This window comes from Mangifera indica, chromosome 3 (assembly GCF_011075055.1).
Source record: "Mangifera indica cultivar Alphonso chromosome 3, CATAS_Mindica_2.1, whole genome shotgun sequence".
Classification (NCBI taxonomy): Eukaryota; Viridiplantae; Streptophyta; class Magnoliopsida; order Sapindales; family Anacardiaceae; genus Mangifera; species Mangifera indica.
The window spans coordinates 21,596,489-21,622,224 of NC_058139.1; the positions used below are offsets into that span (position 1 = coordinate 21,596,489).

Here is a 25,736-nt window from a genome sequence, read left to right on the forward strand (position 1 = left end):
TTAAACACCTTTGACACAAGTTTAACTTGAATTAAATATGGATGAGCTTGACTTTGACGAGCCAAAATTAATGAAAATTTGAGTTTAATTTAAATAAAAAATGATTTGGTTTGACTCAATTTTATGGGTTATTGATAAAATAATATGGTTTTACATAATAATGGATAAAACAAGATAGTTTTAACAATTATTTGATATAATTTAATTTAAGTCACAAATCAAGTTTGAACAACACCGAACCATCCTTAAACTTGTAAATTAAATTGAATCGAATTTTTTTTAAATCAAATTTATCTTGATTGTAAAAGTAAATTGACTCTTCTCAGTTAAATCTGACTTAACTTTAAATCAAATTGAATTGAATTAAACTGATATTTAAAATAATTAACTCAATTCAAATATAACTTTATTAGATTCAAACTTTATTCAAACTGGTTCATTCAACTTTACTAACTGATCTCAAATCAACTTTAGACTAGTTTCGTATGAATCCACCCCTGTAGCCGATATTTTTATAACAGCAGTGAGATCCAAAATTATCCAGGTTAGAACTTATATATAAATAATTAAATATTCATCCACTGCAGCCTTGTAAATCGACAACAAATAGCGCCGAGCCGAGGCGGAGCCGACGGTGAGATAGAATCAACGTCAAAGATTGTAAAAGGCCTAGTTGGTTGATTAAATTATTGCGCTGTACGGTTTGGTTGGTGAGTCCCGTCAGCTTTCGAGTTTTCAAAAAAGATAATATTCGCAGCAGCTTCCACTGATGCTGAGAGAAAGATGGCTTAGACAGACAGAGAAGACAGAAAGAAACAAAAAAGTGAAAGAGAGGGTCGCCTGTAAAATAGGTAATTTGAGTGGTAACCGAGATTCTATTAATCTATTTGATTTAATAATGATGAAATCAGTTGTTAAACCTAAAATCAACCATTAGAAAGTCGGCTCAGAAATCAAAGACTGATACGTGATAAGAAGAATCATTAAATTTGATAATATTTGAAAATTAAAATTTTAATTTATATATTTTAATGATCATATTTAGGGGTGAATACGAATCGAATCGAATCTGAACAAGGCTCAGCTCATTTTCGGCTATTTTTCAGTGAGCCCAAACTCGGGCTCGGGCTTGCGTGAGCTCACTAAATATATGTTCGTGTTCGGTTCGTTTCATAATTTTAATATTCAGGTTCATGTGTTTGGGTTTGGATTCGCTTTAGGCTCATATTTTCAAAGAAAAACGGTGTCGTTTCTTCTTTGAAATAAATGTTTTTTTATTTGAGAACTCGGCTCATGAGCCGAGCTCAGCTCATGAGCCGAGCTCAGCTCACTTAACCAATATTCGTGTTCGAACTCGTGTTCGTTTTTGCTTAAAATTCAAACTTGTATTCGAGCTCGGACTCACTCAAGGTAAACCCAGATTCGGACTGATTTGAGCAAAGCTCGTTTCGAATCCACCCCTAATCATAACATTTGTTTAACATGATTGGTTCACCCCCGATCAAACAGTCTGGCTCTGATGGGACGACCCAAAAATGGAAAACTGATACATGAGGAAAAGAATAAGATAATTAGCTGAGCTGAGTTGAGTTGAGTTGAGTTGCTTGAGTCAGTGGGCGTTGTTGTGATGGTGAGTGAGTGGGTTTGTTGTTCATCGAATCAAAGCCCACTGATTCCCATGCACACGTCTCTTTATAATCAGACCAATAACCCTCTTTCTCATCGCACGAGCTGCCTTTTCTCTCTCTCTCTCTCTCTCTCTCTCCAACTTTTGTCTATTTTTCAGGACTCGTTGTGAGAGAAAAAAACTGAAACTGAAAGTGGGGTTTTGATATAAGAAGAGTTAAATTTGTTTTTTCGTATTTTTTTTGGGAGTTTTTGTTGTTAAATGGTCTGGTCTTGTATTCTTGTTTGTATGTAAAGGTTGAATCTTTTTCTTCTTTCAGAAATTTTTTTGTTTTCTTAATGATAGGATCAAATTTGTCCGTGGTGGGCGAAGGAAAATTTCTAGTAAAAGGACATTTATTAAAGTTAAAGAAGAGGTGAAAAGCAGAGACTAAAAGAGATGGCTTTAACAAAAATACAAAAAAACTTCTTGTTTCTTCGGTCTGTGTTGCTGTGCAGTCTGTGCTGATGCATTTGCTGGTCTGCTCTGTTCTGTGACTGAGTGATTCGTCCTGAGAAAATTGGGAAGAAAGTGCGAGACAGTCGGGGAAAAAGTAAAGCTTTTTCAGTTTTATTTTCTCCCACCATCCATTTGATTAAATTTCTCAACTTTGTAACATAGTATATAGTTTGATTCTCTCAAAGGTGGCTTTTGTTGTGAATTACAAGAATTAAATCCATGGCTGTTTCTCTGTAACAGCTTCAATCTTTCAGGTGGGTCTGTCTTTTTCTCTCTCTCATAAGTACATGAAAAGAAATAAAAATCTAATCTTTAGATAAATTTATTCTTTGTGTTGCAGTGGGGTTATGCAAATTTCTGTGTTAATGGCAGACAATGGCTCTCTTCCATCGCGCACCACAGAAAAGAAAAGAAAACTCACTTCATTTCCGAGATTATTCACTGTTTTAACCAAGGGTATTTCTGAAACTGAGGCTTCTGCAATGAGCCCAACTTCAATTCTTGATATTAGCAGCAAGCGATTTTCTATTCTCAAGAAACCTGAAGCTAGGCACAAATTGGACTGCAAAGGAATTGGTCTTGCCATTGTTGATGTTCTTGAAGATGTGAAACCAGACTGTAAAGAGTCAAAATCTGAGACCCGAATGGTTCATTTCGGGTCACAGCTAAAGATCCAAATCCCTTCTCAATTGGGTTCTTTTTCCTCTCTCTCTCCAGCAAAAAGTTCAGCTGTTGGCTCAGTGAATTCGTCTCTGGAGACCCCAAATTCTCCTCGAGTTTTCACCGGTTGTCTCTCTGCCTCTGAGATGGAGCTCTCTGAGGACTACACTTGTGTCATTTCTCATGGACCAAATCCAAGAACTACTCATATTTTTGACAATTGCATTGTTGAAAGCTGCTGTGGCGTTACTGGGTTCTCTCCCCTGAGAAAAGAAAACAACGGCATCACTGCTGCTATTAATCGGATGAACTGCCCATCTGAAAATTTTCTCAGCTTTTGTTACACTTGCAAGAAGAATCTTGAACAGGGAAAAGACATTTACATTTACAGGTACGTATATTTTCCTTTTGCCATGATCAAATAGATGCTCCCTCTCTCCTTTGCTCTCCTCGTTTGCCATGTACAAATATGAAAATGTTTGGGTATGCATAATTCTATTCCAATAGTTAAACTCGGATCGAACTTTTTTTGTTTATAAAATAGTTTAGTTTAAATTGATAAATTTTTTATAAACAATTTTTAATTTAAACTACAATTTAAGTAATTTTTAAACCTAACCAAATCTCTAAATATATATATAATTTTTTTAGTAAATAATTTAGTGTTTTATTTTTTTTATATTTATCTTGTTATTTTTTTTATATTAATACAATATTTTTTTATAATATTATAATTTAATTAATTTTATCAAATAATATATTTAAAAAATGAATGATTTTTATAAGTTTAAACTATAATATAAATTAAATCAAGTTGTATTTTTTTAGTTCGATTTAGTTTAAAAATTTTTTAAACTATTTTTTAATTTAATTTAAAAAAATTTTTAAATCGCACTAAACTAGAGTGTGCATAGTCTTGCGGAAATGAATGAAAAACTAAGAAGACTTCATAATTTGCAGGGGAGATAAAGCATTTTGCAGCTGTGAATGCCGTTTCCAGGAGATGATGGTGGAGGAAGGAGTGGATCAATTGGACCCAGTTTGAGTCATAAATTTTTCGCATCAATTGAAGGCAGATTATTGGATGAAGATGGTTCTACATTGAAAAAGTCTTAAGATAATTGATTCTGGTTGTGTAGATTTTTATTCCCTTAGTTACTTTACACTTCTTCTGAAGCTCCTTGTAGAGGCAGAGGAATTGAAGTCCTGCTAAAGAATTGCAGTGTTTATGAATTTCTTCAAGGGATAATTAGGGATTGCTGGTGGGTTTCACCCACAGTTTTTGTCTCTCAAAGACTTGTGTACGAGTAAAATTTACTTTTTACCTTTTTCTTATTCTTTTTTATTTATACCATGGGTATGAAAATCGGATTGATCAGTCGAACTGGTTTAATTAGAACTTTGTCACAAATTTAGTATAGATGAGTCGAGATAAGTTGTGCCAGTTTGTGGTTTAACCATCGGTTTTACCATACTTCAAACGCAAGCTTTTAAACATTATTTTTTAACAAATCCCAACATTTGATGCGCATGACCAACGTCATCATATCATAAGTTTCATTTGTGATACAAAGTAATATTATGTGTATATATTATTAAATATATAATTTGATACACAGATGAAGTGTTATCATGTGTTTGAGTATTATATTATTTTTAATTCAAAATCACTTAATTGTAAAATGATATATTATTTACGTACTTAATTGTGTATATAAATGTTTATGAATATAGTTTTATTGTTGTAATATATTATAAATAAATATTTTTTTTATAAAGCGTTGTTTTTCCAATCAGATTGTTGGACTAGGAAAAACCTGGATAAGGTTTTTGATCGAATCAAAACTTGGATTGGTAATTGAAAAATGGGTTTAAACCAATCATTTTGTAATTATGGAGAGGACTAAGAATGAATTCAAGTTAAATTAGTTCAATCTTCGATCACTATTTGACTTGAGTGAGTTAAACTCAAAGTAAAATAATTTTCGTTCTTTAAACTCAAAATAAAGTAATTTTCGTTCTTTAAACTCAAGTTTAACTTTTAAACAATGACGGAACTTGCCTCATAGGTGATCGTTTTTCTTCTTCTTCAACATATCTTTGCCCTATTGTTATCGTTTACCATCTTTGACATATTATTTACTAATTTGACTTGTACAATATCAACTCAATTCGAATCCACCCATAATGAGAGGACTAATGCCCGAGCTGAAGTTGAATTTTTCTTTTCTTTTGAATGTTATTTTATTTCATTTTGTCAAGCCTTTTTTGGCCTAAAATGGAGTTGGTTCATGTAACCTAATGCAATTGATGGAAGACTAATTATTTTTTTAATAAAATTATTCGATTGTATTTTTGTATATAATTTGAGTATACAGATTATATATTATCATATAATTTGATAATTTTGAATTAAAAATAAAATAACACTCATTCATATAATGACACATAATCTGTATACCTAAATTATATACCAAAAAAATATATATATATATATATATATATACACATATTGCTTTTATTTTTTAGAGGAATTTTGTTCCAATCTATCATGATCAATATGAATTCAATTCAAATAGACTAATTGAAGAAGTTACTGAAACGTTGCCGAAAGGATGAATAGTATTATTCAACTAGATAAATAATACTACCAACAAGATACATAATAAGACAAATAATATTATTAAAAGTGTTAAACCGATTCGATTCAAATCTACTCTAAGTAATAATGTTGTCTTAGATTCTTATGTAAGTATAAGATTATATGAAAACCTAGTGTTGATGTAACAACTAAGTATATTTAATTTTAAGCAGTCGATTGAATATTCAGATGATATATAATTATTTAAATATTTAATTATATAGTATCATGTTAGACTCAAAACTGAATACAACTCGGGTGTAAATACAGACAATCTGTCTTGTTTTATATGAATTATTAAACAAGTTAAGAAATTCAAACAAACAAAAGAATTTTGCCGGGAAGATAGGGAGGTGAGTAGGTTTCTCTAAACAGGAACCCAGCAGTGGGGGCCTGAGCTCTCTCTGCATTCAATCAGAAGGGACAAGTTCTTGGGCAAGACAGAAAACCTGACATGGAATTTCTGGAACCTGATGTTGGACCTCCGCTTTGCCCTCTCACATTTTGGATTTCATTTTCTTGATACAGGCATATCTATAGTAGTTCTTGTTCTTGTCATCTTCTTCGTATGATAAACATTGAGAATCCTAACGCAATCCAACTGCTCTTCTTCAATCATTAAATGTTAATGCAGAGCTAGCTGTAAGCCTGTTAACTCATATATCCATTGGATGGTGGAAACCCATTTTTTAAACCCAAACCTAATTTGAACCCGACAAGGATTCGGTTTGGAGCTTTTCATGGTTCAATTGGTCAGTGTGGTTGGGTCAGTCCGAACTTTATTTTTTTGGCAGGGTCCACAGGAGCCAGATATGTACTATAGGAGTCTATGCGCTGTGAAGTGCAGTTTGGCTCGGTCTGACACTGTACACAATTTTTTTTTATATTTATTATTACATAAGAAATCCAAATAATTTATGTAGAGAATAAAAAAGGTGTGTATTAATATTATGAAAAATTAAAAAGTTTAAAAAAAAAAATTGCCATTATTCTTATGGGAAAACCAAGAGATAATATGAGAAATATAAATTTATTAATTATTTATCATTATTCTTATCAGAAAAATTAAAAGATTAGTATAAAAAATTTAAAAAATATAATAAAAAGTAATAAGATATATATATAATTAATGAGTCAGTTCACCAAAAGCCCACCGACTATTAACGTGTTAAAGGTCCGACACAATATAATCTATTGTAATATGGGTCATGTTATAGACTTATATAGTTTCTCAAGTTGGTCTAACATAAGGGTTTCTGACTATATGGGTCTTGAGTTTGCCACGACCCGCATGAGCGATGGGTCTTGTCGAAGCCAACCCGACACAACCCATCACTGTATCTAGATATAATAGTTGATATAATATGTAATTAAGTAGAATTGTGGTTTAATGGTATATTACTTTTCTTATCAATTGTAACTTTTTTAAAACTCATGTTAATATAAGTATAACATTATGTTGAAGTTAACATGATGTCAACAAGTCTATTGGATCAAGATTTGCACCAATAATTGAATCATAACTCGACATAATTCAACTGTGGTTCGAAATAGTTCATTATCTTGAACACTTTAAAACTATGGTTGGAATATCAAACCGAATAATTAAAATATGAATTTCAAATGATAACATTAGCATCATAATCAAGAAAGTGATACATTCAATTTAATATTAATCACTTATAATATAAATTTAAAAAATTATAAAGCAATGGAACTTCGTCAATTGCCTAATAATTGGTTATCATTACCACTTTATCCCCTCCTCGCTTCATACATATTTTAAAGATATTTATTACATTTTTAATTATTTATTATATCATCGTTATTATAATAATACTTAAGTGGGAAAGATAAAGAGAGGATAAAGATGGGAATAGAATTATTCTTCAAAGATATGAAAAGAGGATTTTTGTGTATGTTCGTAGTGGGACAATGAGTCATCCCTACCCCTCATTTTCGCATTGTCATATGCGGAGGACTAATCTATGATCTATTTGAACTTTTATTTTTGATTTATTGTTGAATTGATGTAAGAGAATATTATTTTTTTAAAGTCATTGATTAGTTCTAATAACAAATTATTTAATTTTTGAGTTTTGGAAAAGATTAGATCAAAGATTCTCGAATTACTTTCTCTCCAATGTTTTTCAAGATAGTGTTGTGTTGTCTGACTTATTATTAGTAAAATATACAAGAGCTATACTAGATGAGTGTATAACAAGCGATTGGTTATACAAACAATAATTAGACACATAATTTACATGTAGATTAACTAAAAATACGAATAGAAATCCTTCTATCAGTTTCAACTGTTTTCTGTTATCTCAATATGTCACTTTCATCTCTTAATTTCACAAGATAACCTTCCACTAATTTCGACCTTTTCAAAATGACATAATAAATATATTTACTTAACAACAAAATTTATTAAATATCTAGATTCAATATAATATAATATAAATGTATTTAATTATATAATTAATCATAATCATTCCTTTTCTCTTGTAAATACAAGATTATGACAATATCTCACTCGATGATCAATAACATAACAATAAACATAAAAATTTGAGCAGTAAATTGAACCACTTTAAAATTTTTTTACTAATCGTTATTATTATTATTATTATTTGCATATAATTACACTCTAATTATATGTATTTTTAATCGATGAATTTTTTATATTTTATTATTCTATGAAAATTTATAGAACAAAATTGATAGTATTTTATATAAATTAATGGAATAAATTGACTTAGGTTTTCCACACAAACAAAATAGGATTTTTATCTTAATTCTTATTTTATTACAAGTTTATTTATAGAACAATACTATATGTATTTATTTTAAATATATAATTTAATATAACTGTAGTTAAATTGTCTATCAAGAACATAACTTTTTATATTGTGTATCGAATATCGTAATGTATGATATAATTTTGAAAAAATAAAATAATAAAAAATCTAATTGACAGAAAATATTACAAATACTTTTGAAAATTTAAGATTTCTCATATATACCATTTGTATATTATCATTTTTTTTTTAAAAAGTGTATCAATTTATACCGGTAATATATATTGTGTCATAGGATACGTATCATATCGCATGATACATCCATTATATTGCACTAATTTGATACTCTTCATGATACATATCGTTTTCTACCTATATCGTATTGTATATCATAAAATATTAATAATTATGATAAATATATATTTATGTGTGTCAACTCATTTGAGAATCCTTGTACTCTCTATTCACTAATTTGAGAAGATGAATTCGAATTAAAGTCAAACTTAAATAAGAGTCTGCTTAGAGTCAAAACAGTTCGCTTAAATCCAAGCTCGATTTAATATCATAAAAGAACACATTGAAACACTAAAAAAAGGAGAAGAAAAATAAAAAAAAATGGTCAAAAAAGAAGAGTTTTGATACTATGATACTAGTGAACTTTCAAATTCAAACTAAACTAAAATTTTAACTCAAGTTTGATTCATCCGAATTAGATATAAATTGATGTCTAAGTCAACTCAGTTTAAATCTACCTTTGAATTATAAACGTTATTATCTTAATCAGTAAAAATGTGAATTATTCATATTTTAAATATGTCGTTTTAAATTTTTGAACTCAAAATATATTAAACACATATTTTATATATTTTCTGTATTAAACAATATTTTTATCGTTTTTACGTTTTTTATTTTTTATATATTTTTTAAAGTACGAAAATATTTTTTGTATTTTCAATTAATTACTATAATACTATAACTATAGAAAACAAAAAACTCAATTTTCTGTCATTCAAATTTCTAATCTCTTTTCATAATTTTTGATGGTAATTAAATCTTGATTAAATATTATATTATATTAAATTTAATAGTCGATTATGTACTTTAATTTTGAATTATTAATCGGAAGATTTATAAAAAATATTAAAATTATGTTTATATTATTATATTTTTAGAAACGTATTATTGATATTATATTGTATTATTTAAATATCTAAAATTTATAATTATTTTTTATATATATGATTTTTTATTATTTATCGTATTATAATTATATAATTTTCGTTACATTTTTTTTTTAACCTCCTCGAATTTACTAATTATGCTCATTACCAATGACATGATTTCACAATTTACGTCATTAGGTCCACCCAAAATGCATGCCTCAACTTCACCAAACAAACACAATTTAAATCATTTTTGAATGGCTTGACCGGCATTCTTTACTTGTACCTTCAGAAAACCAAATTTTCTCCTTCATTTCCCTCGCTATTCATAGCAAACCACGCTTTGTCATCGCCGGGGCTCACCGATCCTCCGTCGGAAGAACACGCTGGCAATCGCTCCAGAGAAACGGCATGCCTGCTGCTTTTCCCCCGCATGCTTCTTCTCTCCGACGTGACAGAATGGACAAGCCGCTTGTGGATCACGAATGGGGTTCGTTTCCTTCCGTTAATCGGTTATTATTACCAGCTTAAGCTTTGCGATTTTCTTCTGATTTTTATTTCCAATTTGGAATGTAATTAATAAAGAGTGATTTGTTGCTTAATAGGAATTTAAAATTAATTCAAATATTTACTGTCTGAGGATAAGGCTAAAATTTAGCTAATAAATGAAGTTGAGAAGAGTATTACTGGTTTAATTCATTTATTAATTATCAAGCTTTGAAAACCGTTGACATCTAAATGTTGCTACACTCGTTGGCCTAAAGATGGAATGAAATTAATTAAGTTTAGGCTTATTTAATATCGTTTATAGATACTAATATTCTTGGGGCTGCATTTTTATGGAGCAGAATAGCGTGAGAGCTCTCATTCAATGACCATTGCTAGGACTGGATTTGAGCCAAGCCCAAACATGGGCTGGCTTGAGCCTGGCCATAATCCAGCCAAGCTGTTGAACTGAAGTTCTAGCTCAAATTCGGCTTGAAATGAGCTGCATACTGAGCCTACCCAAGCTGGGTTGGTTCGAATCCAGCTCTAATGAACCTGTTTACTTTAGTTGAGTTCAAGACATAAGGGTATGGGGCAGCTGATAAATTATGATAGAAGCATGGATATTAAAGGAGGTTAGGATCGTTAATGAGAATTGCTTAACTCGATTCCTCAATTTTCACCATTATCCAATTGTGTACATGGGCTGGCTTGAGCCTGACTCAAATCCTAAATGGTTTGCTTGAGCTAGTCAAAGATGTTTTGGAGGGCTGCTGGTGGGATGAATAGTGTTGGCAACAGGATAAACAGTGTCATTGGGAGAGATTCGAGCTGAACTTAAGTCAAGCAGTTGAACTAAAGCTCTAACTCGAATTTGACTTGAAATGAGCTGCACATTAAGCTTACCCAAGCTGGGTCGGCTCGAATCCAGCTCTAATGACCTTGCTTATTTTAGTTGAGTTCAAGACATAAGGGCATGGGGCAGCTGATAAATTATGATAGAAGCATGGATATTAAAGGAGGTTAGCATCATTATTGAGAATTGCTTAACTTGATTCCTGAATTTTCACCATTATCCAATTGTGTACAGGGACCTCCTGGTATCCATTCCATACCTCCCAGTCTGTATTATTTGTGTGAAGTGTGTAATCAACTGTTGAATGCAATTTGATGCAAATGATCTAATTTACAGTCTTTGTTTGATGAGTTGCAACCTTTGTAGTTAATCAGATTTATATCTTAGTTTTGCTGAAGTAGTCAAGACATTTTAGTATTTTGCTTAATATCCAGCAACAAGAAGAGTTCCAGTTGTATGGTAGTATATTTTTTATTTTTTAATATTTCTACTTCCTAGGTTTACATGTATCATAGTAGCAACATAAGTACATGTGTGAACAAAACGATCAATGCACTGGTAACTCCTATTTCTTTTGTTAGACCATGGATGCTCATAGGTTCATAACTACATATGTTTTCAAGACAGGCATGTCATGCACTTTTACTGGGTAACCTAAGAGCATGGATGCTCTCTTTCTATACCTATAACTTATTTGTGTGGTTCAGGTGCTGGAAAAGGGGACATGTTGATGACAGATATAGAAGGAGATATAGGTGCTTCTGGTAAGACTGCTGTGCAGAAAAACAGATCCCTTATTGGCAGAGTCATATTCTTTGGTGTGGAGTTGTCTCCAGATAATTTTGCAGTTGCCATGGTATATTTTGTACAAGGTGTTTTAGGCCTTGCAAGGCTTGCTGTCAATTTTTACATAAAAGATGATCTGCATCTAGATCCTGCAGAGGTATGCTGCCTTAAATTGCTCTTTATTTTGTTTTTGAGAAAAGTCATGATAATTATCCCTTTTAATCACACTTCCAGTTTTCTATGAACGTTTTTTATTTGAGCTTTATACTAATGGTGTTAAATGAAAAATTATGGCTCCATTTGTTTGCCCGTTCTCCATGAATCAGTTTTAGCTGCCTGCTGTCTCTCTCTTTCTAATCTCTGAAGATAACTGTGTCAACTATTTTGTTTTTCTTGTTGTTGATTACTTTAAGTACAGTTAGCTTGATATTTGAAGGGCTGACAAATTATACATGGTTGACTAGACAGCTGTAATATTTGGTTTTTCTGCATTGCCCTGGCTTATCAAACCTCTTTATGGGTTTATTAGGTATGAATTAGTGAACTGTTTGCTACATTTGGCTTAATTAAAATTACTTTTGGTACTGATGATTTTTTCTGAACTATTGTCTCTCTATTTTTAGTGATTCTCTCCCACTTTTTGGTTACCGAAGGAGGTCATACTTGGTTCTATCAGGGCTTCTTGGAGCAATCTCATGGAGTTTGATGGCCACCCTCGTTGACGGCAAGTACAGCGCTGCTTTTAGCATACTTCTTGGATCTCTTTCTGTTGCCTTCTCAGATGTTGTAAGTTTATTGAACTTTAAGAATTTCCTAAATTACTTAGTCATAGAAAACATGGCATGTAGTCATATGTGCTGTAGGTTGTAGATTCCATGGTTGTGGAAAGGGCTCGTGGTGAGTCACAAAGTGTTTCAGGATCTCTTCAGTCTTTATGTTGGGGATCCTCAGCATTTGGTGGGATTGTGAGCTCCTACTTTAGTGGCTCATTGGTTGATGCTTATGGTGTAAGGTACCAAGTTGGTTAGTGTCAGAGAATAAATTCTTAGTGCTAGTTTTATTTCAAACATCTTTTTGCTGACACCCATAATTTCACAGGTTTGTTTTTGGTGTCACAGCATTGCTACCACTTATAACATCTGGAGTTGCTATTCTAGTAAAAGAACAACGTGTGGGGCAGAATTTTCCTTTAGGTGGTCCTGGCTTTCTTGAAAGCTCTAAACAAAACATTATTCAGTTATGGGGTGCTGTGAGACAGCCCAACGTTTTTCTTCCAACTTTATTCATTTTCCTGTGGCAGGCGACTCCACATTCAGACTCTGCCATGTTTTACTTCACGTATGTGTAATTCATGATTCTGTTCATTATCCTTTCTGCAATTTAATTCAGGCTAGTGTAGATATTTTTCAGTTTGAGTATTTGTATCAACTAGACAATTTTTTTTCCTTTTTTGCTTTCAGCACAAATAAACTTGGTTTTACCCCAGAGTTTCTAGGGCGTGTCAAGCTTGTTACTTCAATTGCTTCATTGCTTGGTGTTGGGCTGTATAATGGATTTCTAAAAACTGTTCCTCTGAGGAAGATTTTTCTTGGGACAACCATTATTGGTACAGCTCTTGGGATGACCCAGGTTTGCATTATTGTCTGCATTTCTTATGGACATTTTAAGATTTACCATCGTTATTTGAGTTCCTTCTTCAAGTTTCATTCTTATTACCATTGCTCTTATTTTTGTCTAGGTATTCCTTGTTACTGGACTGAATAGGAAGTTTGGTATAAGTGATAAGTGGTTTGCAATTGGGGATTCTTTGATCCTTACCGTGCTTAGTCAGGTAATATAATTTTTCTTCAACCTAATCACTTCTAAACATAGCTAGGTTTTACAACTCTTTTATTGCAAACCTAAGTGTAGGTTGTCTCAAGTAGTTAATCTTGGGAGTTTTGAGTGCCAAATCTTCATAGAAACTAATCAAAGAAATACAAATCCACAAAATATAATGAAAGAAAACATAAATGTTAGCAATCCTCTGCAATAAGTTTCAAGTTTAGAAAGATTGCTAAGGTCAGGGGATCCACACTGGGTATATCGAATAAGGTAGGTTTAACACTTTTAATAACTCAATTGAACTCCACTCACAAGGGTAGTTCCAACTGAAGAATTTACCAAGTAAAAACTTATTTTATGTTTTATAAGTAATTATATAATTTCTCTTTAGCTATCTCTTAATGCCAACACTTGCAAATGAGTCCAAACATTCAGTGTGCCAATCTTTGTTTGCAACAAATCAAACTTCCCAAGTTAGATCATCTAGTTTTTTGTACAAACGTCTAAATGAGATCAAGTATTTGTTGTGCCAATGATAGTCCATAATGAATCAAATCTTCCACTTTACAGGGGTTTCTAAATTGATTAAAGAACTAAATACAGCACTTATCAACCATCCGATTTGATCTTTCAAGTGTTCTACTTTGTAGGGAATTGAATTATATTTCTACAAGTACATGAATCATTTTGATCCGACCTTTGGATTAAGAATTATGCCTATTTTACTGAACTTACATCAAAACAACCATCAATTATGAATTAAGGACAACTCTTCATTTTAGGCTCAAGATTACAAAAGTGCTTAAGTTAGAGAAGTAATGGCACTTTAAATGTGAGAATGACGACTTAAAACTCTTAATAAATATACACTTTTTAGTGTTCATCAGTTGGACTATAGGAGCAAGGCTATCATCTTACTCTTGCAATAGTTCATGTGTGAGTAAATGACATGATGATGGTTTCACTGATCATTGATCATGCTTCTATGGTATGGGGAAGGCACGACTTGTAAAAGCACAACAGCTTGGTTTTGATGAAGCTTTTTGGTGGTTGTTAACTGTAAAGCCAGTCTTTTGCTTCCTTAGGAGGGGAAAGAATTTGTTTCAGTTAACCCAAAAAAAAAAGAAAAATGGAGAGAAAAATTGATAAACAAACACAAATTTAAGGGTTTGGGATGTTGGTATGCCATTCAAGTGTTTCTTATTTATTAAACTTAAATTCAAAAGCACAAGAGAAACACATGCATTAGACAAAATAATTATTTTCCTCTGCACTATTTTACACAAGATTGATTTTGCTAGTGTTTTAAGTAGAAAACTAAGTGTTAGTTTGGCTGCAGGCTTCTTTCATGCCTGTCCTTGTGCTAGCGGCAAGGTTGTGTCCAGAGGGTATGGAAGCAACACTCTTTGCTACTCTCATGTCCATATCGAATGGTGGTAGTGTCCTTGGGGGACTCATAGGTGCTGGCTTGATGCAGGCCTTGGGTGTCACCAAAGACAGATTCGACAACCTGGTCACTTTGATAATCCTATGCAACCTCAGCTCATTGTTGCCATTGCCCCTCCTTGGTCTACTGCACCAGAATAGTCCAGGTACCGCTGAGAAAGAAAGTGGAGAAATTGAAATGAAATTTAGTTAAAATTTTCTATAGTTTCCTCCATGGACTGTAAAATTTAGAGATTCTAAACTTAACAAAGAGGTGACCGGAGGGGAGAGTCTTGTAAATATCAGGGCAATAGATTTAGAGAAATGATGGTTCAAAATGACATTATTTTTCGGCAAACTGGCGAATATATTTTGATTAACCCACTGTATTGTCTGTTCTGAGATCATTTTACTGATATATGCGATGAAATCCTCTCCCCATTCTCATGTGACTGTGGTTGTAAAAGAACTGCCTGTCGGTCGGAGCTCAAGTTTGATGTTGGTTAACTTGGTGAGTTTGTGAGCTTATGGTTCAGTTTGAGTAAATTATCAATAAATCTATGAAAGTTTTGAATTTTGCAAATACCTTTATAAAATTTTACTTTTTGACTTTGAATTTAGGATATAATTGATAAATATATAAGTTATAAGATTAAAATGTAAATTTTTTAGGTGAGTTTGGGTTAGCCGTTTTTTTGGTGAGTTCAAATCGAGAATTTTTTAGCTTGACAAGTTTAAACTCAAGATAACTCTTAATGTTATTGAGATAAAGTTTGAACTATACACCACTTAACTTGATTCAGTTTAATTACACTTTACAAGTGACATAAAAAACGGTTTGATTACGACTACGATACGATATTGTTATTACCTGAATAGTGAAAATAAAGAGCAATATTCTATAAGTGTAGTATTAGATGAAGGTAAAAAAGAAATTTTTTAATAACTAAGGGTAAAAAAGAGATTTCATTATTTGTCCTTATAAGATTATATAATCTAACATATGTATTATTCTATCATTTTCTTTTTGTTTTTAAAATAAAATACTTGAATAGTAATACTTTTATTATTTAAATGTAGGAGTGGACTATTAACATTTTCATAATTTCATCGACAAAATTTTAATATAATATTATATTATTTAAGATATGTATTGTTATATCGTTTTCCTTCTTTATCTTTTAATAAAAGACTTGATTATTAATACTTTTGTTATTTAAACGTAAGAGTTAACTATTAATATTTTCGTAATTTCAACATAAAATTTTAATATAAGATTATATTATTTAAGATATGTATTACTATATCATTTTCTTTCTTTATCTTTTAATAAACGACTTGACTATAAATTTATATTTGAAAATTGATAAAAAATAATTAAATTTCATTAATGAGAAAATGTGAAAGTGTTTAGTGAAACTTTCAAATTGATGAGAGTAAATTTGTTGGCCCATCAATTGGTGGAAATTGTTAATTACAAGTCTTCAAATGTTAATTGATTTAAATTGATTTGTAATTGAGTTATTAACAGTTTAAAAGATTATTAAAACCCTTTTAAGATATGATAATGGGTTTTAATTCAAGTATTTAATATCTAACCATTTCTGCTAAAATTTTGGCAAATAAATAATCTTTTATATATATATATATATATATATATATATATATATATGTATGTATGTATGTGTGTATGAATGTATGTATGTATTTGTTTGTGAGTCAATCAGTGTAAATATATTTGGGGAAATTGTAAATTTAATATTTTTGTGTGTTATAATTGTCTATGTTTAAGGGTAGATTTAAATCGAACTTAAGTTTATACTTAGGCTCGACAAACTTTCTTTAAATTAATTTAAGTTTAACTCAACGTAAAAAGAGTTGAACTTGAATTTGACTATAATATTGAATTGAACTTAAACTGAGTTTGACTTGTATTGTAATCAAGTCAAAATCTATTGTTTGGTTGCTATTGCCCAAAATAATATCATTTAAGCCAATTAAATTGAACTTTTTTTAACTCATGACCTGGACAAATCATTTAAGCCAAGATACTAATATTCTTGAATCTGCATTTGTATGGAGCAGAATAACGTGAGAGCTCTCATTCAATGACCATTACTAGGACTGGATTTGAGCCAAGCCCAAACATGGGCTGGCTTTAGCCTGGCTCAAATTCTAAATGGTTTGCTCAAGCTGATTGAAGATGTTTTGGAGGGCTGCTGACAGGATTAATAGTGTCGGCAATGGGATAAACAGTATATTGGAGAGGGATTCTGAACTCAAGTCAAACTGTTGAACTAAAGTTGTAGTGTGAATTCAGCTAGAAATTAGCTGCACACTGAGCCTACCCAAGCTGGGTCTGTTCAAATCCAGCTCTAATGATCCTGTTTACTTTAGTTGAGTTCAAGACATGAGGGTATGGGGGAGCTGATGAATTATGATAGAAGCATGAATATTAAAGGCGGTTAGGATCATTAATGAGAATTGCTTAACTCGATTCCTAAATTTTCATCATTATCCAATTGTGTACATGGGCTGGCTTTGACCTGACTCAAATCCTAAATGGTTTGTTTGAGCTTGTCGAAGATGTTTTGGAGGGCTACCGGTGGGATGAATAGTGTCAGCAACTAGTTAAAGAGTGTCATTGGAGAAAGATTCAAGCTGAATTCAAGTCAAATTGTTGAACTAAAGCTCTAACTCAAATTTGGCTCGAAATGAGTTGCACATTGAGCCTACACAAGTTGGGTCGGTTCGAATCCAGCTCTAATGACCCTGTTTATTTTAGTTGAGTTCAAGACATAAGGGCGTGGGGCAGCTGATAAATTATGATAGAAGCATGGATAATAAAGGAGGTTAGGATCATTATTGAGAATTGCTTAACTCGATTCCTAAATTTTCACCATTATCCAATTGTGTACAGGGACCTCCTGGTATCCATTCCATACCTCCCAGTTTGTATTAATTTTACTTGCAATCCATCTTATAGCTTCTGGTTTGGTAGTAGTTTACCTTTCCCACTCTTCACGATAATTTTATTGCGAAAATGAAGTTTATATCTGTATTGAGCATCTTAAATTGTGCCTTAAGTTGGTTTTGAACTAATTCAGTCTTCTCAAAGTATTGAAGTGAGGTGGTATTACTATTTTCCAACGCTCAAAAGCTGTTGTTGATGTTTAACAATTTTTTTCTTCTATATTCTAAACTGTTCTACTCCAAAAAAAGGTAGAAAAGGTTATTCACTTCTTTCTATTTATACTATTCTTTTATATTCCCTGAACAGTTAGGTCAGAAACCATGCTCGCAAGACCTTTGTGCGTAGCTTTTTCTGCAATGGCTTGTGCATTACTACTTGTATAGCCCACATTGATTCCTTCACAAATTTATTTGTTACGTTTATCTCTAATGGAGTTACTTAATAGTTATTTAGGTAGAAATTACCTTATGTGGAAAAATGAATGCATGTTTGATGAGAGGGATTTGATATTTGTGTGAAGTGTGTAATCAACTGTTCAATGCAATTTGATGCAAATGATCTAATTTACATTCAGTGTTTACAACAAATCTTAATGCCAACACTTGTAAATGAGTCCAAACATTCAATGTGCCAATCTTTGTTTACAACAAATCAAACTTCCCAAGTTAGATCATCCAGTTCTTTGTTGTGCCAATGATAGTCCATAATGAATCAAGTCTCCCACTTTACAAGGGTTTCTAAATTGATTAAAGAAGTAAATACAACACTTATCAACCATTCGATTTGATCTTTCAAGTGTTCTACTTTGTAGGGAATTGAATTATATTTCTACAAGTACAAGAATCATTTTGATCCGACTTTTAGATTAAGAATTATGCCTATTTTACTGAACTTACATCAAAACAACCATCAATTATGAATTAAGGACAACTCTTCATTTTAGGCTCAAGATTACAAAAGTGCTTAAGTTAGAGAAGTAATGGCACTTTAAATGTGAGAATGACGACTTAAAACTCTTAATAAATATACACTTTTTAGTGTTCATCAGTTGGACTATAGGAGCAAGGCTATCATCTTACTCTTGCAATAGTTCATGTGTGAGTAAATGACATGATGATGGTTTCACTGATCATTGATCATGCTTCTATGGTATGGGGAAGGCACGACTTGTAAAAGCACAACAGCTTGGTTTTGATGAAGCTTTTTGGTGGTTGTTAACTGTAAAGCCAGTCTTTTGCTTCCTTAGGAGGGGAAAGAATTTGTTTCAGTTAACCCAAAAAAAAAAGAAAAATGGAGAGAAAAATTGATAAACAAACACAAATTTAAGGGTTTGGGATGTTGGTATGCCATTCAAGTGTTTCTTATTTATTAAACTTAAATTCAAAAGCACAAGAGAAACACATGCATTAGACAAAATAATTATTTTCCTCTGCACTATTTTACACAAGATTGATTTTGCTAGTATATCCAGTAGAAAACTAGAGTGTTTGTTTGGCTGCAGGCTTCTTTCCTGCCTGTCCTTGTGCCAGCGGCAAGGTTGTGTCCAGAGGGTATGGAAGCAACACTCTTTGCAACTCTCATGTCCATATCAAATGGTGGTAGTGTCCTCGGGGGGCTCATAGGTGCTGGCCTGACACAGGCCTTGGGCGTCACCAAAGACAGATTCGACAACCTGGTCACTCTGATAATCCTATGCAACCTCAGCTCATTGTTGCCGTTGCCCCTCCTCGGTCTACTGCCCCAGGATAGTCCAGGTACCGCCGAGAAAGAGACTGGAGAAATTGAAATGAAATTTAGTTAAAATTTTCTATAGTTTCCTCCATGGACTGTAAAATTTAGAGATTCTAAACATAACAAAGAGGTGACCGGAGGGGAGAGTCTTGTAAATATCAGGGCAATAGATTTAGAGAAATGATGGTTCAAAATGACATTATTTTTCGGCAAACTGGCGAATATATTTTGATTAACCCACTGTATTGTCTGTACAGAGATCATTTTACTGATATATGCTATAAAATCCTCTCCCCATTCTCATGTCAGGTTTAAAAAAGTTGGTTGTCAAGCGGAGCTCGAGTTTGATGTTGGTTGACTTGGTAAGCTTGCAAGCACATAGTTTAATTTGAATAAATTATCAATAAATCTCTAAAAGTTTTGAATTTTGTAAATGCCCTCACAAAATTTTACTTTCTGACTTTGAATTTAGACTATAATTGATAAATATATAACTTATAAGAATAACAATAAAATTATATATACTCATTTTGAGTACATAAATAAATATGTGTTATCGTGATTTTAAATTAAAAATAAAATAACACCCAATTACATTATGATACACATAAATATGTATTAATTTATGCATTTAAAGTGGGTATCATAGTATTGCTCATAATTGAGCATAAGATGAGAATAAATATTAATGTGTTATTATGTGATTGAATGTCACTTTATCTCTAACTCAAAATTTATCAATCATATGATGACATATCTATATTTGTATCGTATTTATACTTATGAATAGTGCAAAAGTATTATTGTTTTTTAAAGTGGATCATCTTGTTGTTTAACTATGAAAACTATGAGTATACTACGTGTAAAAATATTGGATATTAATGAGTACAAGCAAACTAACGTGTTATTATAAGATTAAGTAATCTAATTATTTATATTAATACTATTTTAAAATCCTCTAATCGTATAATAAAGCATTAATTTAATTATATATGTTAATACCCATAATTTGTACATAAAATATTCCTGTAATACTAGTCATCTTGATTATTAGGAGAGCACAATGATGATGGCTGTGAAAAAACTAAAAGGAAGCGTGGATAATGGGACTTTGTGGCTATAATCGATCTAGTAAGATGTGGATAAACCTATCAATTTCTCGAAGCAAAGAAAACATTAGTTCTTATGGATTTATATATTAAGGTAGACTCGATTTGAGCAAATTTGATTTAAATTTATTATTCAGTTCAAGATTATTTTGTTTGTTAATTCAATAATATTGTTTATTTTGTTAATGATATTGTTTAATTTTTTAATAATATTATTTTTCTTGTTGATAATTTTGTGGTTTAACTTAATTCGGCTCAAAGTAAATCTATCCCTAAAGTTGAGTGGTGGTGAGGAAAGAATCCAAAGTTGGGCAGGAGAATGCATGTGGGTTGCCATGTGAAGGGCAATACATTTTGAAATGACTCAACCATCGTACTGAAATTTAACAGGATAATGGAGAAAACAAATAGACTTAGCCATGTGAGAATTATTGACTATCAAAATTATTTAATTATATAATAATATATTATTTAAGTATTAAATTAAATATTTTACACGTGGTGTCTATAGTTTTAAAGATTGGCCTTATCCCTTCCAAATCTATACTAATTTAACATTTCCAGGATTACACTTTCAGGATATTAACCGTTAATCGGGCCCAAGTTGTGACCTCGACAGAGATCAAGAGTAATCTCCATATACAGTGGCCACTGGAATTGTCGCCGAACAAGAAGAAACTTGCAACCTCGAATGCATGGCCATGGCTTGTCTGTGGACCTGTAATTTAGGACTTACTGAAGAGGATAATACCTGACTACAGACTACAGTAAATGCTTCTGTACATGCATACAGTCGTCCAAGTACTCCTGTTCTTCGTTCAAACTAATATATATATATATATATATCCAACACTTGTTTGTACTAAGTTGGATCATTCATCCGTATCTCTGTGTTCATTATGTACATACAGGCTGGGTAAGCCACAGTCCATTGATGAAGTTTTTGAGTGCAAATTCTTTAGAAGATCTTCCAAACCAGAGTGAGTGGACCATAGGTGAAGTTTCTTGATATCTATGAGTTTTTATTGGGTAATTATGCTTCGTTTTTTGGTTGACTTATCTGATTAATGAAGCTACAAACAAACTAATGAAACCAAATAATTTCACCACCATAATTAGAGGTGGATACAAACAAAACTAAGTTCGAATACCCTTTGGTTCGAGTTTGGCTCGAATTCGTCCAACCAACATTAAGGATAGTTTGAATTTGGTTCAAATGAAAAATGTTTAGTTTGAGTTTAGCTTAAACTTATAATTCAAATTCATAACTCAGATATGTGGTTTAGATTTGTAGTTTGAATTCATGATTTATTAATAAAACGATATCGTTTAACAATTATTTAACATCATTCGAATCGAGTTACTAGCCAAGTTAGAACCAAATCAAGTTATTTATCCAGTTCGTAAGTTAAATTGAGTCGAACTCTCTCTAACTTGAGTTCATCTTAACTAGAACTCAGTTCATATATAAACTAAATGAATTTGAATTGAATCGAACAGGCTTTCGAGCCCAAGCCAACTCGGTGTGGGTAACCATAATAACCTCTTCTTCTACTTTAGATATGGATGACATAATAACCTCTTCTTCTCTAACGGCTTTTGGTGGTTTCTCTATCAAACTCAATGTCAGTTCAAGCGAACCAAGTTTGAGTTAAATATTCTGGATTTGAGCTAAACTCTTGATAAAACTCGAATGCACCCCTAGATGGCATACCAAAATGCTTGAAGATTTTATGAATGATAAGTTTTTTGTGAGAAAGCATGAATTTAAATTCCTGTTAGGACTATTAATTGCTCTGCAAAGGTTTGTTGCAAAGTAATATTACTTATATAAATAGTGGATATTAATATGTAAACCAGATGGATACGTTGTAATATAATTGAATATTCTAATTGTTTATATTTGTAATTTAAAACTATTAAATCATATAATAAAAAACTAATTTATATGCATTTATTGTACCCATAGTTTATAATAGAGTATTATTGCACTAAATTTCTAAGCTCATTTTCATCTTTCAATTTTCAATTGAGGCTAATGAATTTGCCCAATTATAATTGGACAGATGGCATGATTGGAGACATCTCTTTCCAAACAAAGTCAACAAAATTAGAAAGATGAAAGCAACCTTGTCTTTTATGGGTGAGAGTAGCCCTCAACCTCAAGCATCCACAAATTATTAGAACAGAGTAATGTCTCATTCTTCAATAATTGATAGCTATTAATGATGCTAATAAATGGTCAGTAACGTGTCATAAGAAAAAGAAAGTCATAATATGGCTTTGGCGAAGTTAACGGGTGAATATTTGAGATTTTAAAAATTAATGAGTGAAAATTAAAAAAAAAGTAAACCTTGGGTGGGAATAAGTCCTTTGGCCTTAAAGTTATAGAGAAAGGAAGGAAAGAGGTAAGTGATTTTCGACGAGATTTTTTATTACCTATCGAGTTATGCAATTAAAAATCTTACATCAAATAGGTTATGTTGTTATAGAAACAATATTGAAGATTCGTTACTAAATCTTAATGTCTATTATGATATATGAGATAAGTGCTAATAGAAAATCAATTACAAAGCAGTTTTTTATCTTGGTTTCATCTATTGGTTGAAAATTTTAGTCTACGATTATGATATTAATGATATTAGAATAATGATCCGATAAAGTATTTATATAAGAGATTACGTGTCCTAAAAAAGATTTAGTCAGGATAAAAGTCAATTATTAGATTTTATAAGGGCCTACTCACCAAACTTACGATTTTGTTTATCCCCTTAATCTTCTTTATTTAAATGATAATATATGTTTGTCACTAATAAGACTTAAAATTATTGCTTTCCATTATGGACAAATGACATAGAAGGAATACTAATCAACGAATTACATTCTCTAAGTGAGAGAAATCTATCTGTTACTCAAGATAAAAATTATCACTTATGCAAATGATCGCTTCTCAAGTCAAAGATCCACGGATAGGAAACTATTATATAACAAAATGAGACGGAGAAAGAGACCAATTACAAAGCATCCACATATAAAATTTTGACTATAATAACATGAACATAACTTCTCCATTGAAAAAACATGTTCAGCTGTTCTAATCATGCCAAAAAGTTGTTGCCATTATTGTACAACACATTGAAAGACAACATCCAAATATTGTTGTCAATTTCTTTTGTTGCGTCCATTCAACTATCAATGACTTACTTGACATTTGTTTCCATCTGCACAAGGTAGACTTTTAGAACCATGAGGTATTGTCTGTTTCGAATTTTGTTGAACTCATAATTTTGTTTTTTAAAGATATCTCGTAAGGAAGAGAGAGATAATTTTTCATAAAAGTAATATTATATGTATAAATAAATCGTACAATATTATTTGTATAAGTTAATATGATAGTATCTGATTGAGTGATTTTGAAGTAAGAGGAAAAAAAAGAGTAAACAATCACATCATTTAATTATAATGTATTATCTCAGTTTATTCAGATAAGTTTATACAATTTGTTTATATGTATAGTTTTATTTTTTCCTCGGTATTTATGCAATTATCACATAACAAGAACAAAATAAACAAATAAAGCCTTCCCAAGTTAGAGCCAAGAAATCTCAAGCCATTTACAGCCAAGTTTCCACAACACCAACCGCAAGAAACTGTCAATCAAATTAAAAAGAAATAATGACGACGATGGAAAAGAAAGCAACAAATGAAAAACCCCACTCAGTTGAATGTTTTAAATGGTAGAAAGTGTCAATCCTGAGGCCCCCTCTCACCACTCACCCAGTTTGTCTCAAATTCCACTGCCCTGTGTCCCTTAGAACATGGAGGAAATCATGGCACTTTTCCCTACTCTATCTAACCTCTCTTTCTCTCCCAATACCCATCATATAAACCCTGAGATAATTTCAATAACAAAAAATGAGACTCTATATATAAAAGAGTATGATTTTAAGTTTTTTTTAACGATATTTTAAGATCAAATTATTGACTTATTTAGTTTAATAATTGTTGGGTCAATCATTAAACTTGAGATTTGACTTATTCAATGAGGTTATTTTGGTCCTAAAATATCAGTCTGACTTGGGTGAGGTTAATCATTACAAGAAAAAAAAATACCCACCATATAAGCTCTCATGCAACACCAAGCACAACACTTAGCAGTGAGTCCTTCACATTACAAGCTCTTCAAGTTCAACAGCTGGGAGAAAACAAGAAGAGAAAAGAGAAGATTATGTAATGGAGATTGAATCAGTTAAGTGTGAGTGTTGTGGATTGAAAGAAGATTGTACGCAGCACTATATCAGTGTAGTAAAGGCCGAATTTTCTGGAAAATGGTTATGTGGGTTGTGCTCAGAAGCTGTACGAGATGAAGTTGGTAGGGGAAACAAGGCATTCGACATGGAAGAAGCTGTGAAAGCTCACATGTCATTCTGTGGTAAATTCAATTCAAATCCTGCAGTTGGAGTAGCAAATGGTATGAGACAGATGCTAAGACGAAGGTCAGGGGACTTGACTTCTTCACCATCTTCTTCTAAGAAGCACACCAGGTCGGCCAGCACAAAATTGTAATAATACTCATGGGAAGTAAAATGGAATAATATACATAGCTAGCCACTTCTCCTGTACAGGGGATGTTCTGTTTTTGTTTTTCACTACCTACTTGGTATATTTGAGTATGTTCTTCAATTCTTCTCTTCTTTTCCAGGTTAAAGAGACAGATTTTCCCAGAAAATCCTAACACATTTAGCTGGGGATAATGATTTTGTGAGCTTACTTTAAGTAGCTAAGTTGAGTGAATTGGAAAACAGAATCACAAATCTTTTTGTAAGCCAAAACAATCTAACTTTCTTAGTACTGAATCAAATTTGAGCTGATCCATGAAGAAGTCAGATTTATTTTCGTAACAAAAAAACCTTACTTGAGCAGGTGAGACTCTCACAATTATTGGATTAAATAAGTTAAAAACTTAATCTTGAAATAACGTACTCTTATGCTTGAAATTTCACTCATTTAACGTTCAAACTACCACTTGGGACGCGAAGAAATTAGATTTGTTGTGCTGAAACTTGAACTCCTTGTGAAAGCAAAGTGTTGGTCAACTCTCCCCTCCAAACGAAATATATAATATTTTGGTCTAATAGTTCGATCTATTATCTAT

At 31.8% G+C, this 25,736-nt stretch overlaps 3 protein-coding genes across 5 annotated transcripts; all 3 read left to right on the top strand.

The window, feature by feature from the left end:
- Positions 1-1,560: 1,560 nt before the first annotated feature.
- Positions 1,561-4,163, top strand: LOC123212176 (FCS-Like Zinc finger 8-like). The gene is made up of 3 exons (XM_044631238.1): positions 1,561-2,379; positions 2,466-3,176; positions 3,746-4,163. The coding sequence occupies exons 2-3, from the start codon at positions 2,473-2,475 to the stop codon at positions 3,828-3,830; spliced, it is 789 nt and encodes a 262-aa protein (XP_044487173.1). The 5' UTR covers positions 1,561-2,379; positions 2,466-2,472; the 3' UTR covers positions 3,831-4,163.
- Positions 4,164-9,633: 5,470 nt separating this feature from the next.
- On the top strand, positions 9,634-19,712 carry LOC123212343 (folate-biopterin transporter 1, chloroplastic-like). 3 transcript variants are annotated; one of them, XM_044631446.1, is made up of 10 exons: positions 9,637-9,880; positions 10,239-10,898; positions 11,440-11,675; positions 11,983-12,047; positions 12,142-12,304; positions 12,382-12,530; positions 12,617-12,856; positions 12,979-13,147; positions 13,257-13,349; positions 14,682-15,236. In XM_044631446.1, the coding sequence occupies exons 2-10, from the start codon at positions 10,853-10,855 to the stop codon at positions 14,979-14,981; spliced, it is 1,461 nt and encodes a 486-aa protein (XP_044487381.1). In that variant the 5' UTR covers positions 9,637-9,880; positions 10,239-10,852; the 3' UTR covers positions 14,982-15,236. The 3 variants fall into 3 exon arrangements, with proteins under 3 accessions (XP_044487382.1, XP_044487381.1, XP_044487380.1); XM_044631447.1 differs by lacking the exons at positions 10,239-10,898; positions 14,682-15,236 and adding an exon at positions 19,243-19,712 and having other exon boundaries at positions 9,634-9,880; XM_044631445.1 differs by lacking the exon at positions 10,239-10,898 and having other exon boundaries at positions 9,638-9,880.
- A 4,883-nt stretch (positions 19,713-24,595) lies between these two features.
- On the top strand, positions 24,596-25,264 carry LOC123212198. The gene has a single exon (XM_044631269.1). The coding sequence runs from the start codon at positions 24,815-24,817 to the stop codon at positions 25,145-25,147; it is 333 nt and encodes a 110-aa protein (XP_044487204.1). The 5' UTR covers positions 24,596-24,814; the 3' UTR covers positions 25,148-25,264.
- Positions 25,265-25,736: the final 472 nt, after the last annotated feature.

Excerpts from the sequence above, each read along its gene's own strand:
- LOC123212176 (XM_044631238.1), top strand. The coding sequence starts at position 2,473 with ATGCAAATTTCTGTGTTAATGGCAGACAATGGCTCTCTTCCATCGCGC. Across the intron at positions 3,177-3,745 it reads AAAGACATTTACATTTACAG|GGGAGATAAAGCATTTTGCA; the intron begins GTACGTATATTT and ends CATAATTTGCAG.
- LOC123212343 (XM_044631447.1), top strand. The coding sequence starts at position 9,802 with ATGCCTGCTGCTTTTCCCCCGCATGCTTCTTCTCTCCGACGTGACAGA. Across the intron at positions 9,881-11,439 it reads GCTTGTGGATCACGAATGGG|GTGCTGGAAAAGGGGACATG; the intron begins GTTCGTTTCCTT and ends TGTGTGGTTCAG. Across the intron at positions 13,148-13,256 it reads CAGCTCTTGGGATGACCCAG|GTATTCCTTGTTACTGGACT; the intron begins GTTTGCATTATT and ends ATTTTTGTCTAG.
- LOC123212198 (XM_044631269.1), top strand. The coding sequence starts at position 24,815 with ATGGAGATTGAATCAGTTAAGTGTGAGTGTTGTGGATTGAAAGAAGAT.